Source organism: Balearica regulorum, chromosome 7 (genome assembly GCF_011004875.1).
Source record: "Balearica regulorum gibbericeps isolate bBalReg1 chromosome 7, bBalReg1.pri, whole genome shotgun sequence".
Classification (NCBI taxonomy): domain Eukaryota; kingdom Metazoa; phylum Chordata; class Aves; order Gruiformes; family Gruidae; genus Balearica; species Balearica regulorum.
In genome coordinates this window covers 16,990,613-17,014,044 of record NC_046190.1, presented here as the reverse complement: position 1 = coordinate 17,014,044, position 23,432 = coordinate 16,990,613, and the positions used below count along the sequence as shown (strand labels likewise).

General features: G+C 35.1%; 1 protein-coding gene across 1 annotated transcript in view; it reads right to left on the bottom strand.

The window, feature by feature from the left end:
* The window catches only part of KNDC1 (kinase non-catalytic C-lobe domain containing 1), a 68,914-nt gene that overhangs the window by 22,810 nt on the left and 22,672 nt on the right, over nucleotides 1-23,432 (bottom strand). The window contains 13 exon segments of the mRNA XM_075758194.1: nucleotides 1,015-1,159; nucleotides 1,263-2,104; nucleotides 2,205-2,367; nucleotides 2,530-2,623; nucleotides 3,299-3,376; nucleotides 3,719-3,877; nucleotides 6,111-6,172; nucleotides 6,275-6,346; nucleotides 9,458-9,572; nucleotides 17,596-18,458; nucleotides 18,461-18,616; nucleotides 18,968-19,085; nucleotides 21,203-21,349. Coding sequence (XP_075614309.1) covers nucleotides 1,015-1,159; nucleotides 1,263-2,104; nucleotides 2,205-2,367; nucleotides 2,530-2,623; nucleotides 3,299-3,376; nucleotides 3,719-3,877; nucleotides 6,111-6,172; nucleotides 6,275-6,346; nucleotides 9,458-9,572; nucleotides 17,596-18,458; nucleotides 18,461-18,616; nucleotides 18,968-19,085; nucleotides 21,203-21,349 — 3,014 coding nt within the window.

The window sequence follows — 23,432 nt, the reverse complement described above, 5'->3', positions numbered from 1 at the left end:
AGGGGATGACCTCTTCATATATGTTAATGTCAGCTGCAACATCAAGTTTCTCCTACCATTGGAATTAAGAGCCTAACCTCCAACCAATTTTCAATGGCTCCTTAAAAATTCCAACCCAAATGGGAAATAGGCCAGCATATCAGGATCTGATATCTGGAGGTCATAGTCTATTCTTTCTGAAACTTGCAGTAGGGATTATACATCTTTCCACACTGAAGTTTTTCTAAAATGTATCTACCAAGCTTCTTTTTCAAAACTTCCAATTTGTAGTTCCAGACCATGACAGACAAAAAAACCCCCAAAAAACCACAACCAAAGCCACAACAAAAACTTCCACATATAAATTGATTACTGTTTACAATAGCCTTCAGTAAGAAGCTTTTATAAGTGCGCTACATTTGGAGGCTGCAATAAAACAAGAATGTTTTTTATTATTTTTCAGGTAGATTTGCCATTGAAGATGAAATAGTAAAAATGAGAAATGAATTAAGCTGTGTTTTCTCACTTAACAGGCTACTTACAAAACACTGCCAGGAGGAACACTGAGTCAAACGAGAACAGTTAAGTAAAACATTTCTAGCAAAGCTAAGTTAATTTCCTTGTTCTTAGATGTGAATAGAACAAAAGGATGTATAAAGAACTAAACTCAAACAGAATAAGCAAACTGAACAGTAGGAACAATATATTTCACTTCTGATTAAATAGCTTCTTTCTAACAAGACTACAAAGCTCTCCATCAATGGTTGAAAACAATATTGATCAGAATTAGGTTTCTATTATTCAGCGATTATAAGACAGAGTTACAGACAAGCTTAACAGAAAATATTTTCTGCTAAGCCATTAAGCAATATTTGCTATGTGGAAAGCCATGAAGTATCTAATAGACTGGGAAATCAACAGTTGCAGGAAACAAGTAAGGATAACTGAAGCGGCATATCCTTTCCTGCTTTTAGGAAGTAAGGAGAAAAGCATTAAATTGAACTGTAAGAAGGAAAAAAGTTGAAAAACACCTACCATAAATGTGAAGGTCTTTCTCCGTTTACCACCCGATAGAGATTCTCCAGTAATTTTTCATCCCAGTAGAGGTCACAAAACTTCTCACAAATTGTATCAGAGAACACACCAAACTTAATTTCCTTTAAGTTTAAAATGAAGTTACCTTGTTTAAAAAAAGAAACAAACAAAAAGAAAAAGAGAAAAAAATACATTAATAACAATATTCTTACATGTCAGTGATAATATACAGAAGAAAATGTACATACCCATATCAAAAACTTCAACTCCATTCTCTAGATAGCCATCAAATGCAAACTCCTCTTGTATAAGATGAACCACTTCCTGTAGTAAAGCATCACTTGTTCCATTCTGCTGGGGCAGGACTTCAATATCAAAGAGATGAGAATTGTCTTGATTCACTGAGGTACGTGGTGTGTGTTGTTCAGTGAAAATACTGCCTACACTGGTAGCACACTCAATTTCTTGGCAGTTGGTTTGAATAACTGGGTTACTTTTATCAAAGTTGTTCTGTGTATTGGTAGTCTCACAGTTTTGCACTTTGCAAAGGGAGGCATAATTTTCTGTTTGTGTGCTCATTTTATAACTTGCAATAGTATTTGAAAGTAGCACTGGCAAACTATGATAGCAATCATAAGCAATTCTTGAACGAAGAGGTTTATTTGGTATTTGCTCTGATACAGCTAAATGTACTGGTACAAATGTCAAAACTCTTTTCTCTGAGTCCTGTTTGAGAATGATGTTATTTATATGAAGAAAATTAGGAGATGTAGGACAAGCTAGGGAGCTAGAAGGAACTTCAGACAAAATGTTCTTTCCCTGTAGAATAGTTGAGGAATCAGATGGTGATTGTAACATAGTTATAGAAGTCAGTGCATTGCCTGATTTTTGCTCTTCTGAAGATATCTGGGATGAGTGGCCTGGAACTTGTAAATCACACTCAGGTATTTCAGGCGCAGTTTCAACAACATCTATGTTCTCAGTACCATAGCTTTTAGAATCCTCTATATATCTTGATTTGTTGTGGTCCACATGTTTTTCTTTTCTTTTCTCTTTCTTGAATTGCTCAGAAACTGATGTGTGAACCTCTCTGAAAAGGAACAAAGAATTGGGTTTTTTTTGAGGACAATTTCAGTAGATTTAACAATGAAGTCTCAAGTTTAACTTATTCTGCGATAGGATATACTAACTTTGTTATATTTGCATTTTGTTGCAGAATAATAGGCTTAAAGTGAGTTGCAGGAGAGGTGAATGCAACAGGTAATGTAGCTTTCTCACAATTTAGAGAAATCTGGCGTGGTACTGGTCCTTTAACTGCTACAAGTTTACTTTCACTGGTAATAGGCACAAATCCTAAAAACAAAACCATAGTTAGAAAGATGAACAATAAATGTGAGGTAAATAACAATCAATTTAGACAGGAAAAAAAGTGTACTTGACTGAGAAAATCTTACGTGGAGAACTAATCTAGAGAATACTAAAACAAAGTAAACATGTCAGAGTCTGACTGCTTACCTAGACTTGACTCTGAAGGGTCCATTTCATCTCTTTCATTTTCAAATTCAAAAGCAGCATGATCTTGAGACGAGATTTCTTCTTCCTGAATAGCCTACAATAAAATTGAAGTCCAGGCTGAATTTATTAGGTTGTTGTTTTGTTTTTTTTTTTTTTTTTTTTAAATTCTGCTCAGCACATTACTTCAAAAAACCACCAACCCCCATATAAACTTAGAATGTTGCAAAGCAACAACCTAGTCGTGCCAAGGTGGAGAATTAAAACAAGTGACGTACAAAACTCTAAGGACTGGTAGAAATGTGGAAATCTTAACCCTCTGTTTCAAATCAGAACTTTTAGGTAATCAAAGTTTTGAACAAAGTCAGTTCCATGGGTTGACTGAACTCTATGTGCATTATATAAATGCTTGAAACATACACAGAACACAACAATTACATATTAATGTCTTCTGTTCTGATAAGAGGACTGGTAAATGAAAGGGAGATTATGAAATTAAGTCATTGGTTCTTCACCCATGCATATTGTGGAGTCAGGGCACCAAAATCTGGGTAGTGACCACTCCAACAGCAAGAACTAGAAGAAAAGCAATACTTAAAGACTACTTGAAAATAAATTTAAAAAAAAATAAACACAAACCCAACCAACCAAAAAAAAACCCCAAAAGAGAGAACAAGTCTAACTATAGTTGCAGGGAACAAAATCTTACTGGAATACAATTTACAAAATTAATTGAAAAAAGTAGAGAATTAAAAAAAGGTGGCACTCTTACCTTAAAGACAGATTTAGTCAACAATGCCAAAATATTTTTGCTGTTTATACCTTGCTCAAGTAAATAATGATTGCACATCTAAAAAGAAAATAAATTATAATTTTCAGTCAGTAAATAAGTTTTCAATCAAGTGAGGTATTCTTGGACAAGGACAATGTCAAGATAAATAGTCAATTAGAAGTTTAGGAAGTCTTATGAACATATTCTGAGTACCTTATTGACAATTTCAATATAAATTAAAAACACACCCCTCTGCGTCCCTAGGGAGGTAACTTTGAAAACAACCCCCAAGTGACTGCTTATCATTTAATTAGATATCAGTCTATTGCCAAAAATAAATTAATATTTTGATATTCAAATCACTAAAATGAGACTTCAGGCACAACTAAATTTCACATAAAATTGCGTAATTCTAATAACCTTAATTGCATCAGCTAGACAAGGTCTTTCTTCAGGGTTTTTTCTTGCCATATCCAGAAGAAGTTTTTTTAATTTTCTTGGCAATGCTAGTTTGCGACTCGGTGGAATGCTGTATTTTGCAGCCATCCACAGAACTGCAGCAACACCATAAATGCAGACCTATTGGTATAATGTAAGAGACAGGAAAGATGTAAACAGACCAAAAAAAGCTTCCACTTCAAAACCAGCTCCAGCAAATTATCCAGAAATTCCTCTCATTCCCACCAAAAAAAAAAAAAAAAAAAAAAAAAAAAAGAAAGACGAGCTTCCAAAGTACAGATCACATTTGGCTTTTGAAGATGCTGATGAAAATCCCAGCCCATGTAAAAAACCGTTATGCATGCAGGACCAATAATAGTAGCTAATTTTCTACTATTGGAGCAACAGACATAATTTGTCTTATCCTTTGTCTAGGAAAATTATTCAGGAAAAAAGTGTTTTTAGAACGATTTTGAAGAATTCCTTTCTCAGGTGAAAACTTAGATTGCTGCAAGCCTTAGTTCTACCATAAAACCTGGCCAGCTGCAATTTCGTTAAAAAAGGTCATGATAATTCAGCAAGTAAATGGCACACGGTAATTACAAGCTAGCCAGTACGAGTCATATTTTACAGAGAAGATTACACTTATCAGAAGAATGAGGTACTGTATATTTATTTTAGCAATTATTTTGCTACCTGCAGCTAGACCAATTGAAGTTGCCATGATGAGGGACCTTGAAAAGTACTTGATCTTCACAAGCTTTCTTGTTCTATTTGAAGAATTACAATTTTCAACAGAGCCATATTTAGTCTACTTAATGCTTAGTTTACATATGTTAGCATGTGCTACAAATGCAGTTTTGACAAAGTTAAAGCACCATGCTTCTTCACGTTGCCTTTGAAAGATACTAAATCTCAAGGAACAGAAACCTAAGCACAGTACTAAATTGTGTGGTCCTATAAAACAATGGTTTTTAGCACTCTAGCAATGAATACAACGTAACAAGGAAGTTCACTATAAAGAAAATAACCTGTGAACCATTTGAATGGTTGAACAAAAGCTACTAATAAGGTACAAAAATATTTGTAATAGGAGAAAGCAGCTCCACGAAAACAAAAAAAAAAATTTCTTCTCCTTAGGCTCAGAATTCCAAGAGGTCAATGGGATCACAATTTTAACCTAAATTTATTTATTTAGGAAAAACTTGCCATACAATCCAGCATATCCTTCAAAAAAGTTCCTTTTACTAAGGTAGCACAGTTATTGTGAATGGCACTACACAGTCTTGATTCCCATACCATAATTCTAACTAAATTTTCATAACAACCAGACAGTTATACAAATATCAGGAAAAAAAACAAACCAAAACAAAAAACCCAGATCACCTTTTTCTATATATAAAGTTGTAAAAAAAGAAGGAAAAAAGATTACTTCAGCTTTTCTGAAGAAAAAGAATAAAGCATAAAGACTGTAGGATTATTAATTTCTACTGTCTGGTGAAACTGCTGTATTATATTTCAGGGTTAGTTTAAGCTTCTGAAGCCTTTGAATAACCTGCACATTGGATCAAAGCAGTTTAAGAAGCAAGATCAACTTTACAGAAGATATATAAACATTTTCTAGTTACAGATAATTTTACAGAAAGTCAAACTCTGTCTTTAGTAGATTTTTTAATGAAGAACTTTTTTTTTCTGATTCAAGACTACAATGTCTATTTTTAAAGCATGGGGCACAAGGTACATATTAGCTAACGTCTTTTCCTGTTATATAATAGAAAGGTACTGTAAATTCTGTTTTCCTAACACTTAAGATCACTGTGGCACAGTCTGCAATTCAGTTGCAGTTGCAAGGGAGACAAATACTCACCTACTATTTATTAACATTTTTACCATCTTTGGTCTGAGCGCTCCTTACAGCTTATATCTAGAGTTTTACTATTCCCATAGTAAAAATATGCTGATAGCGATATTTTTATCCAATCTTCCAAGTGAGATTAATGTTTGAGTTTTAGCCTAGGCAGTTTAAAATACTGATCTTACTGTGACCTCCAGAACATGAAAACATGACTTCAAAGTCATGACTTACTGCTAACAAACTAAAAATAATTAAGCCTTATGGAAAACTGTTGACTAACAGATTTTTGGCAGTTACTCCAACAATTCTGGAAGGTAAAATTATTCTTCAGAAGCAACTAATTTTATGGGGGACCAATATATATAAAAAAATAAAAATCACAGATAACCAAGAAATACTGGGAGAAAAGAGAAATATTATCAGAATCTTAGAAGAGTTTAGCTTGCTTCTTCAAGCAGCAGAGGGATACAACTGTCCTTTGATAAAATGCATAGCAATCTACATAACCTGCCACATTACCTTCTCAGTATCCACATCCTCTTCTTCAATTTCAGGAGCTAAATAAAATATATCACAAGATTCTAAATGAGAAAAGAAACCAGAAACAAAAGGTAAGATATTTGCTTTCTTCTCCATTCCCTTCCCAAAGAAATAAAAGCAGTGCATGCAATGTTTCAGTTTACCATCACCTTTTGGAGCAGCAAAGAGGATACTTCCATGGCTGTCAAGCAGCACGGAGTCCAAACATAAGACCACTGCAAAACAAGCCACAAAAGGGCAAGGCATAATAAATATCTGTTCTTGTACCTACCTGACACTACTAAAAATAAATTAAAGAATTTAAAAAATAATTTGCAATGTCAGCAATTACCCCTATGATAAATGATTCTTTAAATAACACTAATGCTGGAACAGACACCACCCAATAAAGACAGTAGGTACATAATCACCCAAAGCAATTCCTGCAGAACAAAGACAAGAAAGTAAAACAAAATGGGATCACAATAAATAAAAGGGCTTAGAATACCAGAATTTTATTCTCTTTATATCCAGCATTGAAAAGGAAGGTCACGAAAAAACAAAATAAAAGAAATACGACAGCTAGATGTACTCAAGTCTTTTCACAAGGTACCAATAAAAGATAGTCAATTTATTCTAAGCATTTAATCTCTCCTCCAAACCCACCAAAATGCAGGGTCATTATCTGGAGACAACTGAGATAAGTGGCCAGATCCAGAACTCATCTAGGTGGGTTAGGATACAGAGTACAGTTTTGCAAAAATAGTTATAATCATACACACTCTCCCACTGGAGAAGTGTTATGTAGATTGGTATTTGCAAGATAGGACCCTGAAATTTTCCATAGTTAAGAAAGAAATAACTGACTTCTAAATCTGTTTTAAATGATCTGAAGTCTTCAGGAACTTAACATTAAGGTCTTGAGATCATGTTACATATATTCAATGATGAAAATCTTGTGGTAAGACTGTGCTGTTTGATATCTTCAAAATACACTGCAATTTAACATTTCAATATAATAAGCCAATTGGCTAACAACGAGTCCTGCCTTTCTAGACTACTATCAAATACATTGTTTTCTTATTAAAACCAGAGTACTAGGAGAATAGATTCTTACATTAAAGTACATGAGGTTAAAACACTAACTTTTTAATTATTAAATAAAATATTAAACAGGTCTAAAGCAACTATTATTTTATTATTAAATAATAAATTGAAGAGATCTAAGAGAGAAAAATAAAGTAAGAAAAAAAGCAAATCATCCTTCTGCTTTTGTAGTCACCTGTATAAGACACATCTAAAGCCGTTAAAATGTTCACTATACTTAATGTAAATAAAGGCTTCCCTACTACCTTCAATAATATTTAAGCTGGAACTGAACTATGTGATTTGAAAAGCAAAAGCTTTCCTGAACAGGAACCTTTACTACTTATTTCTGCAGAGGCAGCTCCCCGACAACCCTTCATGCTCACTATCTTTGCTTCTCAAGAGTTAACGCCTCTGGCCCTGAATCTGCAACACAATTCATGCAAACCAGATCTCAACTTGAGAATTCTCACCTGGGTTCTCTGAAGGCCGTGAGCAACAGGTAAGAGGAGAAGAAATAAGTAAAATCTCAATGGAGGGGATGAAAAACTTTTGTAGCAGGACTGAATTAAAGAAAATGCATGAGGAAGCTTTGAGGTATGTTTTCTTACCCAGATAATGCCCGCTTAGGGTAATGAAAAAAGCATAATCAAGGAAGAATTTGGAGGAAAAGGCTAAGTGAATAAATAATAAATAATCCAGCTTGTTCCACATTTCATATATTTACCTATGACTCATCAGCTGCTGATGTTACTCTACTAGTGTTAAAACGAAGGATATTTTAACAAACACTTTATATGCTATCAGCTTAATCTTTAATAAGTTAACATTCAAAAGGAGTGCTGAGAGAAGTTTATTTATATGTGTGAGCACTGAAGTAGTAACACCACTGTAAATCATTCTATAACACAAAATTACTCTCAGAACATGCAGGGATTCCTCTTGCAGAAATATTCTAAATCTGAAAACAATATTTAACTTCAATGTAGCTTTATTTGTCAAATACGGACTTTTAAGTAAGGTGCCTTCCATTTAGTGGCTTGTATCTTTATGTTCACTTTCACAGCCTACGTAAGGTTCAGATCACAATTCAATCTTTAGTATTTTGAATACTTATGCATTTTAGGTTTATGGTTGGACTTGATGATCTTAAAGATTTTCTCCAACCTAAATGATTCTATGATTCTGGGTGCACGTAAACACAGTAACAGAGGTTGGCTAAGCATATTAAATTAGAATCTGAGCCATTATGTGCAGTTATCTGAAGCCTTCACAAATATTAAGAACATGCTCTGAGGCTGAAATAATCCCTCTGTCACAAGGTACATCAAATACTTAGTTTTAAGGGTAACATTGCTTAGAGTGGTCAGAAATCTCTGCTTATGGCCAATTTCCTTTTTAACATTTTTATATCATAAAACAGCTGAAGCTGAAAACCAAAGAGATGCGGTAAGTTTCTGTACCTTTCCATCCAATTGTTTATATTCAGTTACAGACTTCAAACTCATCCCTGTCCAAGCCTACAAAAAGCAAGCTTTTTAAATCAAGAAAAATAAAAGCTGGGGCGTGGTGGTGGGAACCTCTGTTCTGTTTATCAGAACTGCTAGAGATTTATTATTAATATAAGCTAAACAAACATCCAGAACGCCTATGTAAATTTAAGATGGTCTTCTCCCATGTCACGTACATCTTCCCGTTCTGTCAAAGGACAGTTCCCCATTGGTCTCAGAAGTTCACTTCTGGTAATTCTTCAATAAACTGAAGCATAGGGAACGTGTAAGGAGTAAACAAGACCCTAGGCACTTTAAACTGCCAAAGGTCTGTATTGTCAAAAACATGTCAGGAATCATTTGTCATAAAGAAATCCAGGCAAGAGAGGAAGTTTTATATTTACACATATATAAAAACATATTTCCCCCTGCTTTCAAGATACAAGTCCCAAGTGCTTTTCTTAAAAGTCACAGTACAGTTTCTCCATACTCAAAATGTCTAAACACAAAATTTGTTTCTCTTGCAAAAGCCATCAAAACTCAGAATAAAGAGAAAAGAAGTTATTGTACAATACTGTATATGGAAGAAAAGTCCAAATTGAGTAAAAATTCTAAGTCACAATTTAAGAGACTGAAGTTAGAAATATTGCCTATTGTTTCTTCTGTACACAAAATGAAGGTTGAGATATTTTGCATCAACAGAATAAACAAAACATTACTACAGTGAACATAAATAACTAAGCAAATATTTTAAAGTAATTAAGACTCTACCTGGATAATCTATGCAAGTCTGCAGAGTACATAAACACTCATGGCATAATGCCCAGAGTTCATAGTCTTTCAGAGGTTTACCATAGCAGGACAACAGGAGTTTGAGAGAGATCCACTGAAAAAAACAAGAGAGTGGGGATGCAGAGAGTTATTAAAAATTATCACAAACAAAAAATATTTAATGATGCAATCAAAAAGTAAAACTTAATATACAATAAACACACCTAAAAACCATTAAGAAAAGGTATTTATTGCACTTCCAGTAGCAAACTAATAATATTTCTCATTGAAAAAGCACTGCAGAGTTAACCATGTAGATGAACCAGAAGTTTCTTAATTGCATAGCAAAGGTGTAATTCAAGTGAGACTTCAGCAAGAACAAAAGTGTTTCAGGAAAAGTCAGCTGTTTGGAAGCTCTTTCTTATCACACTAAGGAAAGACACTTTTAGAATGTCAAAGATGACACATAATTATAGGGACAGCACCTAGACTTAAAAACATAAAAATCCAAATGATCACGACCAACAAAAAAAAATCCCACATTCAAATCCTGTTTTACCCTGACAATTGCATTACAAGTCTTACCTTAAAGAGTTCATCAACATTTCTTGTTCTTCTGTGAAAGATGTTAACAGTATTGACAGAATTAATGACAGATTTATTTCAAGTCCAATCACATTCTTCTGTTTTTAATCACTGCCTGTTCAATTTGTAGTAACAGCACTGTTTTTTCTGGTTATCAATTTAGCTTTTGATACCTGGCATAACACCTTAATGTGACAAAGATACTGCTCCATGGAAACTTACTGTTCTTCAGAGAATCAATGTTTTATATTTTGCAATTTTTTTTTTTTTGGTGTGTGAATATAAGGACTTGATACTGATAGTACTGCATAGACGCCTTCCTGATCAAGCTGTGCCAACAGAAGACCTTATCATTACTAGTGGCTCTTGACACCAGCTACACTTTATGATCTCCGTTCATGTACCAAAGGAACAGTAAAAAATTCACTGTAGGCAGAAACCTCTGGGTTAGAGCAGACCTATCCAACTTTTGAAAACAGCACAGCACATTTTCTGTTGCATACGCAGCCTAAGATAGTAAACTATCTTTAAATATCAACTTTAGGTCATGTTGGGGAAAAGAACTACCAGAAGCAACTCAGGATTAACTCTGGAAAAAACATCAAACTAAAACTGGAGCACAGGAGACAGAAACAAAAACTAAAACATCTGAACTGTTCTGTTGTTTTTACAGACAACTTTATATCCCAATCAATGTTTGCAAAATCTAAATAGACTAAAGGTCTCTCTCACACAAAATGGTAGTACATCATTAGGTTTAATAAATCAGTCTCTGCACTGTCATTTACTGCAGTCATTTTTTTCATGATCCTGGTGACGAAACAACCTTCAGTGAGGCACTACTTGGATTTTATCATAAAATGTGTAATGAACAGACTACTGTATTAACTTGCACCAAGATCAACAAACAGAAATAGCTTCCCTGCAATCTATGGGGAGGAGAAAGAGAACCACATTAATTTCTGTAGCTGAAAATTTGTTGATAAATTTTTACCAGAAGATCTTCTCTCAAGGAAGGTAATACTATGGGCTCATACTGTTTAAATATTCCTTGAAGGTGAACCAGATAAGTTATTAATTTTTAACAAGATGTGCTATCAAACACACCTTTGGATTTACTTAAAATGTTTTATTTTCTGCCTACCTCCAACACACACAAAAAAGAATTTGTTGCTTTTATTCTTCTATCTTCCATTGTGGCACATCACAAAAATTAGTAACTTCAGCACGGACAGATTTGAAGCCAGGTAATAAGGCTGACCTCCATTCTCAAACCTTGCTATCACCAGCACCCTGGGTGCAAAATTCTTACATCAGTGTGTTCCTTTGTTATGTCTAGAAAAGTAAGCTCCTCAACTGTCTGATAAAAAGACATCAATTACACAGCAGGAAGGAAGAGGTCAGATAGTCAAAAGAATGAATTAATCTAGAGAACCTTTAAAACAGAACTTCATACTGTTGATGGATTACTATCCCTGATCAGTGCTGCGTTCCTCCTTCCATAGCACCCTGGTTCTCACATGCCTGAAACGTCTTTGCTCACAGGCACTCTAAGGACAGAAGCAGCAAAATCTTCACATTCACCCTGCACAGCTGACACGAGTGGAGAGAAATCAAAAGAGAAATTCCACAGATGACTAGAACATTAAGAAAGTTTCAGGATTTGGGAAATATTTTTGTAATAAGTACACACCACTGCCACATGTTTCACTGTAAGAGAATCCCTTCTGTTGAAGTTTGTGTCCCTAGAGGCCCGAAAAGCTGCAGTGGAGAAAGATGGACTTCCTCTATCACATATACAAATCACCTCTCGCTTCAGGAGAAGATGATGAATGGCTAGCAAGGGGAAGAAGAATCTCTCACTAAACTAGAGACTGAAGTTAGTTGTACAGCAGAAAGGTATTTCTCATCACTTCTGGGATATCCAAGCTCTCTAGAGGATGGAAGAAATGACAAAGAGATTTAAGCACAGCAGGAAAGTAGGAATAAACCCTAAGAGGAGCAGCAAATTTTATGATAAAAAAGAAGAAAGTGTCAATGATAGATAACAAAATAGGGGATGAAAAGGCACCAGAAACTGAAATTCTGTTTCAGAAGAAAAAAAGATGTAGGAAAAGCAAATTTTAGCAGAAGTGAGAATCACTGCCATCCACAGGATAGCCAAATTAACCTGAGTCAGGAAAAAAAAGGATGCAGTCTGGTTACAGATTGGTGAACTTCATTTAAAGGTATACCCTCATTGTTTCTCTCTGGCAAGCATCCTAAAGAAAGATTAAACGTCAAATATTAATATTACTAGCTAGTATTCATATGTTAATTATTGTCCTGTGATACTAATAACTGACGGCATTACTATTGTCTCTTACTATAATTCAAGTCTCTCCACACTTTGACCATAGCAAAATATTATTTTCCTGAAAAAAATACCCAAGAAGGTCATTCTTCTAGTGCCCTAATTATTCCAAACATTCACCTTCCTATACCAGAAAGAGAGAATTCTGCAAGACTTCATCTGAAGCCTGAGGGTTCAGACCTGCTGCGGACTTGCCCTTTAACATCTGGTAGAAGTTATCCAATATAGCAAAGTACATGATAAGACATGTTTCATCATCATCACACATTTACATCTGTGATGAAAAACACATGCAGTCTGGTTAAAATAGTTTCCAAGTGAAAAACAATACACTTCTCAACCTAAGGTTATGAGGCAATTTTTATTTAAGCCTCAAAGCAGGTATTTAGTGCAATACACATTCAAATTCCACTGAATCTGGTAAACATTTAAGTGCAAGTTCCCTTATTTAGGCATCTGTCTCAGGTTTGGTTGTTTTGGTTTTTAACATGCAAGCCTCTGATTCATGGCTATTACTATTTATTTCCTACAACTTTAAAAACCCACTCAACCACCAAGGGGAAAAAAAAAAAAAAATCTGAAGTGCTGGAAAACATATGATTCAAATTTTTAGCCAAACCGCCTGTACCATGTGTTGTTGCTTAACTATCTATTCAGAAAGGCAAGCTCAAGACAACTGTTCAGCATCCGTGAGGTCTCAAGTCCACTTCATTCAAAGCATTAACATTATTTTAATACTGATATAAAACATACATATTGATATATTAGCACCAGTGAAATTCCACCAAAGAGCAAACAAAATTTTAATCCAGTGCCTCTTCCAGAAATTTTTCTTCATGTTCTAAACCAGACCTTTTCATAACAGAAATTATACAACCCAGTTTTTAAAATAAGAAAATGTTTTTCTCAGCACAGAAATTTTGACAGAAAATTTGAAAAAGCCACATGACTGATTATTGCCTATAGCTACATAGTGGTGACATTTTGTTTTATGCCAAAAAGATTGCATTTTAAACCTTGCTTGTTGAAAAAATGATGTTTTTCTTCAATGCTGCACAGATCACTTAACAGATCTTTTATTTCATTGTTAGTACCAGAACTGTAAAACCAAACTTTTCAAAGCATTCAGACTATGCCAACATACTAGATTTTTATGCACATAATGCTAGCATATTTTAAACAGCCAGACTAAGTGAAATTTTCATTATTCTTCTCTTAATGAGTACTATTCTGGGAATAGACAACTTTTCTTTCCTTCAAGTTTTATTTCCCCAGTGTTCAAGTGTCATTCTCTACCTACATGGCTTTTCACTTCTCTCATGCTTGACTGGGTATGAATGACCAACACAAAAGAAATGTGTATATGCCAGGTTCCTGTTAACCGTTCCCATGTAAAGGTTACAGCATTTGATCCACAGAGAAACATTTAAAAGCATTAGAGATGAGACATACCTAATTGGAATGAAATTGGTTAGAGAAATAAAAGATCCCCACTCAAACTTGAAGTGAAAAATATTTATTTATGGCATGCAAAACTATAAAAAATACTAGGAAAACCCTCACAAGATACATTGCAGTAGCCAGACAAAAGCAAGCAAGTATTTTTAGTAATGCTTACTAGCAGTAAAGTACACAACATTAAGAAGCAGTGTTGGGGTATTAGAAAAATACTGTCCACTGGAGAAGTATTATTGACAGGTAAGAAAAACTGTCTGTTCTCCAGAGTAGACAAGGTTGATCTTCAACCGGATGGGATGGTGTTGCACTTTCTATAAAGACAAGAAATATTTAGAGATGCTAGAGATACTATTCTAAAAGCTCTATTTGCTGCAATCATGCTTATCTGTTATAGAAAACTAGTGAAAGAGCAGCACTGTAAATCTTCTGAGGTGTTTTCCATTTAGCCCAGAAGATAGAAATCACATTAGTTGGGGCTTCACACTTTTTCGTGCCTTTGCAGTAAATGAACCAACTCAGACTGAAGTTTCAGCTTCTTAAAAAAAAAAAAATAAAAAAATCAAACATTATTAGGTATTTGGTAAAATTCTGGCACAGGGAAATGACAGGGAACTTGAAAGTGTACAGAGACATCAGTTGTAACTTTTTCACATAACGGATAGCACAGTATGGCTTTATTTTTGCAATTGTCAGGAGGTAAGACAGAGGCAGAATTTGTTATGTTTCAGAAGCCTGAGGAATAAAATCTGTTTTCTAAAAGAGGAAAAAGCAGCTGAAAACATTAACACCCCCCCCCCCCAGCTTCTCTAAGACAACTTATAATAGACTCTGCCATGAAGTTCAATGACTGCTGAAAATGAATGACCCTCCTTCAGAAAACAAAGATTATCAGGCTAGAAGCTCAGCATTTCAGGGTACAGTCAGCCATTTCAGAAACCTAGGTGTTGCTCACAGATGCTGATATATTTAAATACTTTTTTTTCCCCCTCCCTACAGCAGTTAAATAATCAAAGAAGGGGTTTTGTTTTGTGTTTTGTTTTTGCTTTAAGACCAACTTAGGATTTTAACAAGCTCTAAAGAATACTATGTGGCAGAACCTGAACATTTGCTGGAGCTGATTATTAAAAATAGGAAAAAAAAGCATAAAGCATGAGTCTACCAAAGATTTCTTCTACTGAAAACACAGCTATAAAACTCTGGTTTCATAGACAACAACCACCCTGCTGTCTTTTCAGATCATATGTATTATGACATTGCTTATTAGGGTAACTGGAATAATAGTTACCTTTTCTAATTCACTTTGTTTGTCCTGTGAATTCAGTGGGAACAGGATAACCTAATTTCTTCTAAGAGCCTACTTACTTGGAAGAATGAAATTCTGTTCAGGCTGAAAGAATACTATTTAAATTGATGATGAAATATTTGAAGAAGAGGATTTCAGAAGAATGGCAGAATAACTTGAAAACATATTTCAGTTTACTTTTCTGTGTGCCAATCTTGAGTGCTGTTGCAGGAAAAGCAACCAGGACTTTTATTACAGCTTTTAAATCGTGGAAGAATTTTGGGAAACCATAATTCTGAGGAAGATTATTTTCTTGAAAATATCTTCATGTACCCAGACTTAAACTGTTATCTTGATAATCCAGTAAAGACAGAATATAGGTCTTGTTTCAACAGATTTTTTTCCTCATTAAAGAAGAACTACTAATACACTCAATTTATATTCTTAAGTGATGACAGCTTATTCACCACACCTCTCTAGTTAACACAGAAGCTTAAGTAAGCCCACTTCCATCTCAAGGCAAGTGACTTAAGTGTGGTACCTTTATTTCTTGGAATGAAAGAAAACCCAAAACAAAACAAAAAACCAAATCAAAAAAACCTGCAACAAACCGGGTATAGTGGTTTTATAGTGGTCTGACGGCCTTGTCTTAGCCATCCTCTCCATGACAAATAACATGCAAATTAATTCCTAGGTTTATACAGTTTAGCATTAAAAGGATATGAAACCTCCATTCAGAAAAAAGAGATTTGCACATAAGGTGATAGTTGTTTTTGTTGCTTGGCTACTAAGACTTATCTAGAGTTCTGTATAGAAACAAACTTTCTCACAAGAAGTCAGTGACTGAAATTACTATGATCTTTGTTAGAAATACAGGCACATCTACCAAATGAACCACGTTCATGCAAATCAGAGTAACAAATGACAAAGGAAAAGCAGAAGACTTTGGAATGAACACAAATCCGAGTATTACTTTGCACTCTCTTCTGAATACGTTGCATATTCAACCACCTCTGAAGCTTGCATAGTCCAGAGCAGGAGGGGAAAAAGAAAAGAATGTGTCTACAATAAATAGATCTTTTCCCAGAGTCTGAAGAATGAACTAAAGGACTCAATATGCATACAATGAATAACTCCCTCAAAGAGCAAGCCTATTCCATATGGTACTTATCCATATTTACTGTCCTCCTGCACTATGAATTTAGTAGGTGTATGCTATTGAGGGGAGAAGAAACAGGAAAGGGAGCAAAGCAGTTAGAACAGAATCTTCAATGTTGCATTAATTGTTTTTTTTTTTTTTTTAAGCTATGATGAACCAAAGGATCTTTACACACTTGGCAGTCCAAGGTTACTACTCCAGTGGAGATGTTTAGGCAAGGTGAAGAGCGGGATGGATGCAGATTGAAAATAACCCTAGATGTCACTGTATGGGATGGCTGGAAGACTGGCTATTAGGCAAGGAGAACAAGGCTGCATTGTCAGTAGATAAGTAAGGAAAAGAACAACATCTTCATCTAAGCATAATTTCTGGAAATGAAATGTATGAAGTTTGTGCTGCTCATTTTTATCAAGTCACAGCTAGGCTGGAGAAGCATTAGCCATCCTGCATTTTTAGCCAGCAACTCTATCGCATGGATTGTTAACATCTCTGAGTATAGCACAAGAGAAAACCATCTAGTCAGAGACCAAACTTGTCCACCCTGAAAACACGTAATTTGAGCAGAGACCACACTACACTATCAACAAATTCCAGTAAACGAATATCAGCTCTCCCTCTTCTTATTTGGCTATTTATAAAGATGAAATGCTTGAGACAACATTTCCATTGTATTGTGCACATACTTGAATTCTATCATGAAATATACATAACAAACACAGAGGCGGTAATTTAAGAACACAGAACAGATACAGCATATGTACAATTTTCAAAGACTTAAATGCACATGTAGATTTAAAAAAAAATAAGTGGAGTCTTTTCACCTCCTGAAGCAGATGGGATATTGCCATTGATTTCAATGAGGTCAGGTGTACAGTCAGGGACTCTGCAATTTTCATAAGCACCTGGGAGGCCCACTGCAAGGTAGTGAACTTTATGCATTGACAGTAACGCAAAGAGTTAAAAATCTTCATATGCTTTGGTAATGTTCTCTTACAAATGTAATCTACTATTAAGTATGCTGCTCTAACACGCTAGCGAGAATACTCCATTTGTAAAAAATAATATTAAAATGAAAGTTGATTTTGCAATAGCATAAATTTCACTATAGCACTTTACTTTTAAAGAGGAAAATAGGATCACCATGTTTCCAATATTAACTCTTAAAGTGTGCAGACTAGCAAAATTTGATTTTCCAGGATGCTAAAGGGGGCTGGGGGGAAGCAATCACACAGTATTTAAGTCATTTCATCTCCGCATAAGTGACTACAGCAACTATATAATGAAGACTTTATTTTTACTACCTGCTCATTACTTTTGATTTCTGACCCTCTGCCTCCACAAAGATTATCTTCATTATTGTTTGCGCTCATCGCACCGTTGCTTAATTCTGGAGACCTAATTAGGTTTGATCCATATCTGTTCCCACTGGGTTTTGTTGTTAACACTGAAGCCATCTTGTTACAATGTGGTAAAGAATTTTCATTTGACCCTTGAAAAGTTTTAGAAGAGTCTTCCAACGCCATGTAATTGTCTAGCATTTTTGCTCCAGCAATTGATCGATCTGGGCCTTTTAGCATACCAGCTGTATTTGGCATTTCAGAGGTAGCATCAGAACAGTCTTCTTTGTGATCAGATGACGCAAAACCTATCTTTTTACCATTAATAAGTGACATATGTTCTTCTAGATTCATGCCAGACACCTGTGTGCATACACACGGAGCTTCTAAATGAAGATCATTAACCTGATGATTCTTTGGTTCTATTTTTGGTGGACTACTAATAGCAAGTGAATTAAGATTTCCCTTTGAAAAAGCAACCTCATTATTATTGTCTAGAGGTAGTGACTCTTGTGTTAGCAAGTGATTTTTCCTAGCTAGTGGTCCACTGTTGGTTACAGAAGTAAAAAAGTTATTTGTATCTGCAAGTTCAAGTGGTAGCTTTGGAAAGGTTTTAATTTTTCTCAAAGAACCTTTCTTAAAATTGCCATCTCTCTCCAGGTCAATAACACATGATTTTATATCCAAAGCAACACTAGCAAAACTGTCAGTATACACTGCATGTTTGTACTCTTCTTCACTCTTTGTAGCTTGACTTGTAAGTTGAGAATGTTGAGTTTTCTCATTATCCAGATCAATTTGCATTTCTTTTAAACCACTTTCTCTGCAGTCACCATAGTAACTACAGAAGAGTCCTTATGACAGGTAGCTGTCACATCTTCCACTGCAGACGAATCACCTGCTATGTTGTTTTTCTCATTTGAATATAATTTAGATCCCAAACTTCTCTGAAACATTCTTCCCTTCCACATGTTATCACAGACATCTAGGTGCAAAAAACAGATGCTTATATTAAATGTGTATCCAAACTGTCTCATCTCTCCTAATCAATCTTTATATTGCTTTTTCTGCCATTGCTGTTGCGTATCTTCAGTATGTTACGCAAATGATTTATTTCTGGACAAGTCACTTTTAATCATAAAGGACACTGAATATAATAATGATGTTCATTAAGATTTGTACGTCCCCTGCTCCCCACCCCACAACTATTTAATAATGACTTTTTGATATCTAGAAAGGAACCTATAAACAGGAAAGTACATAAACATAGCATTTTAAAAATCATTAGATACGTCAAGAAATCTAAAATTTTGGAATAAATACACTTCAAGGTTACCTTGAGAAGCACCAAATGATTCAATTGAAAGAACTCTTCTTCCAACAGCAGACAGGCTTCGACAAATACTACTTGATGAAGCAATCTTCAGTTTTTCTTCACATAATGACAAAATGCTCTAGAGAAAATTAGTGTTAAATACTTATTTAATAATGAATAGATTTGTGAATTTTGACTAAAGTGAATCATGTTAACTCACACAGTACATCTGAATTTATATGGTGCTACATTGGAGGTCTCTGCTGCACTGTTCATTATACTGTTTCTATTATGTGGATGAATTAATTCTTATTTTACCATGGGCTATCATGAAATTATTTAATACAGTTCAAGTTCTAGCCTACAGTTAGGACACTAAGAACAACTGATAAAAATTAATAATCTTAAGTGTTATCCTTTATTAATAACATACTGAAAACAAAGAGCTAGAGTATGGATTATTTTTTAAACAGCCAGCAACTCTCTTCAATTGAGTGACATATGCAGGATGATGAATGTTTTTATTACTGAAGTTACATTAAAAGTAAACCCTGAATCTTTTAAAAAACTGCAAATACAAATATCTAGAAAGCACTATTCCCAATTAGAGAAAGCAATCATTACCAGCTCTCAAGAAGAAACAGTATTACACATCTCTCATCTGTAGCCTGAGCATCACTTGATAGCATTAGCACTGGTCTCACACACAGTTAACTACAGACATTCACACATTTAAAAACCTGTCACCGTGGGCAGGAAGTAGAAGAGAGCTGCCTCTCCAAATGTATCCCACTGTTTTCTCAGTAACTGTTCCCAGAGAAACACTGATGAGACCTCATACAGCTCTGAGGAGCTGCTCCTACTTCCCCAGTAACCTGCTCAACTGCTCTTCTGCTGTTGTGAGTGGAAAGAAGAAAATGGTTCTGTTGGTTCACATATCAGGTTGAGGAACAACTGGAAAAAGTTAAACAGGTATCCAGCTGTGCTGGAGTCTAGTGAAAAGCCTAAAAATGTCTATGGGTTTTCCCTCCATATAGCTCCCCCGATTCCTTTCCACCCAAGAAAGGGCCTAGTGGAAAGGAACAGAAAAACAGAACATAGCTGGAAAGCAACCTTCATATATTGCCCTAGACCAGCCTTGACACGCTCTATTTTTGGGCTGATATAAGTAGTCAGCAACAGCTTTCAGGGACTACAGACCAATTGGAAATGATAGGGAGTGCTATACAAACCCTTTCCTGACTATGCTTGAGAATAAATGAGTAGAAATACAGGAGCTGATCAGGTAGGCTCTATGCCAGGAATGGTCTTCTGCCTGGGCAGTCCTCAACCAGAGAGCCAATATTATTTACTTTATAAAAATGAATCTATTCATTCTTCGGCTGCAGTAGTCTTTCTGCAAAGTATTGATTATAGGTGCTATACCATTTAGAATATACATTATCAGCTCAGGGAAAAACAAACCCAAACAAAAAAGTAGAAAGCATTATTCTGAAGTAGAAGAACTGAATGCAAGAAAAGTCATATTTGGACAATTGTTATTCTCTGGCTACAGTCTGAACGTCTGCAAAAACAATGCATTAAAGCTAAACTTCCACACATCAATGTCAAATAACACTGTATTAGGTAACCAACACGTAGAATGTAAATTCTTTGAAAACATTACCTTGAAAAAATCCTACATACCTTCAAATTCTTTCTAAAAATTAAAGGTGAAATAAGAGGCTAAATGGAATAAAATAGAAAAACAACTAAGACTTCTGATCAAACACCACTAAACACTTATATATTTACAGAAAAAATAGTTGGTAGTAATGCTGTGACAACACTGCTTTGACATGCCAAGAAACACAGGTTTCCTGGGGCATTGTCCCTGCCTCCCCTCCTTAAACACAATCCAAACATCATTTGAGGCACCATACAAATTTCACAGCATAATGCCTGCGCTCTTACTTCTAACAACTCTCTGTAAACTAAATATCAAGTGGGAAAAAACCAGTTAATGAGACAATTTAGATCCACAAGTGTATTCACCCAATCTTCTTAAAAATCAAATCACTGTAAAACATTTACATCTGCTTTTCAGGTTGTATCTTTCTTCCTATTCTAATGGAGGAGAATTTCTGCTGAGTCTCAAAAACCTCAGCTTTCTTGCAAAATCTGAGCATATTACACCTCTCTATTAATAAAGCACATATACAGAAATATTTTTGTCACTTTTTTTAAAAACAGAAAATTATTGTAGGGATGGTTTACCTCAATATCTGGCCTATTTTCAGGATTCTCTTCTTGCATTTGTTCCAGTAGAGTATGTAGATCTTGCCCAAATTCTGATTCTGTCTCAGGTTCTACTATATATTCTATTGCTGCTTTCAATGTTGCACCCAAAGAATAGATGTGTGCCTGCATGAAGTTTAAAAAAAGGCATTAAACATGCTACTGATTCTCTCTCTCCTGCCAAAAAGCCTGAGATCACAAGTGATACAGCTTACATTGTTTTCATTTTTAACTTACAAGGTAACAGTTTACTGGAATAGTGGTTTAATTTAGACAGGAGGAACAAAACTGGCTTCAGTCCTGCTTTGTGGGATATGCTTTTTACAAACAAAAAGAAATAACCCTGTGGAGTCTAGCCAGAACCTTTTTTCTTTCTCACCAATAATCAGTATTACAATTGTTCATTGGTTACAGTTAAATATAAAACTCACCCCCCTGTGTGTACGCAAGTAATATTTAAGTTAGAAGCATGCTGGGAGATTGAAGTGACATTCCTCTTAGCAGGGAAAAAAATAATCAGTTTGACAAAAAATTTTATATATAGTAGTATTTTATAAATGCTATCAAGCATGAAGAAAGCGAGCAGAAACAATAAAGCATAATAATCATTTGTCTCTGAAGACACTTATGAAAGAATTTTAAGTAATACTCCACATTTGCCACCTCTACTTCTCAAAGCCCACAAACCTTGTGATGAGCTCCAATAAAAGTGGAGTGGCTAATGCACTAGATTTACCATACAACACAGCCATCTCTTAATCTTAGAAGTTTCTGCTTCTTAAAAAAAAAGAACCACAAAAAACCAGAAAAACAACCCAACCTTTTCAGATCTGCTTTAATGGTAATGGCAATTTATCCATGCTGGCTTGTATTTTATTTTTATGTTCCATTCAGAGAACACAATTCAGTAAAAATTTATAACCAAGATTATAAAATGCAAGTTTGTGTAAACATTTCATGGCAATACGTACAGCCAGGAAATTCAAGTGTACTGACCACTGCCCTTCAGGTTTACAAATATATACATAAAATAAAAGAATGAGCATATTTGTACAATAAACCTGGTTTTACTAATGCATTTACTATATGCTTTACTATTTTTCACCTAGAAAGAACACTGACTTTAAGGTCAAAAGTAATTTCCCCCCTCCACGCCCCCCTCCCCCCCAATTTTCTCATTAAGGCATATTATTGTCTCCAAAACTATATGAACAGGACATGACTTTGTTCTGCAGGTATGTGTATATATTTACTTTCTAGTGAGGCAGGGCACCTCCATGAAGGGGGATTGCACCTAACTCATTAGGAAGCTGTGTCTGTGAGTGGTGTAGCTCGGGCAGTTTCCACTTCTCCCCCCTCCTCCATGCCCCCCCAACAAAGAAAGCATAAACCGTACTGACTGCTGGATATAAAGTCACATCAAGACTAGGACAAAGGTCAGAAAAAACAAACCATGCGTGATCTGATCTAAAAAAGAAAAGATCAAAAAATTTTTTGCAAAGCAGTAATTTCAGTCTCAAGTTCTTTACTATTACACAACTTCACACTAAGCAGAAGAGCGTAACACTTTGTTTTTCTTTTGAGAATCTCAGAGGAACTCAGACAGGAATTGTTTACGAGTTTTATTTTGATTTAGCGAGAGAATCAATGCTGTTCATCTGTTCCAAGAGTAAGGGTTACTTCCCCTCTGCACTCCCCCTTCACCACATTAAGGTACTATAACCCACTTAGTGGCAGCAGCTCTACTGAACTACACTGGTCACAGACTAGCATGATTTTTTTTAAATTTTTATTTTTTGCCAAAATAAACCAGACTAATATTGGCAAAAAGGATAGGAAAACTACGGAACCTGAGCAAATAACCCACTAACAAGGTGATAAGAAGATAGTTATTTCTTTACACTTCCTGAAGTTACCACTACCCCAACCCGTACTTGTTTCAGCTGCAAAAAATGAACTCCGCCCTGGACTAACAGAGCTACTCACAAAGGACATACAACTGCTATTAATAAATGTTTAGAGGATAATGGTCTTGCAGTCCGCACAATTTAACTTGCTATAAAACTAGCTAGGTATAAGTTAACACCTATCTAAGCCTGCCTGAGACTGAAGGCCAGTAACTGCCCAGAAAAAAAGTAATCTTGAAATATACTCAAGTATAAATTTATCTGTAGAAGAAATTTAACCAAAATTCCTTCCCAAATATCCA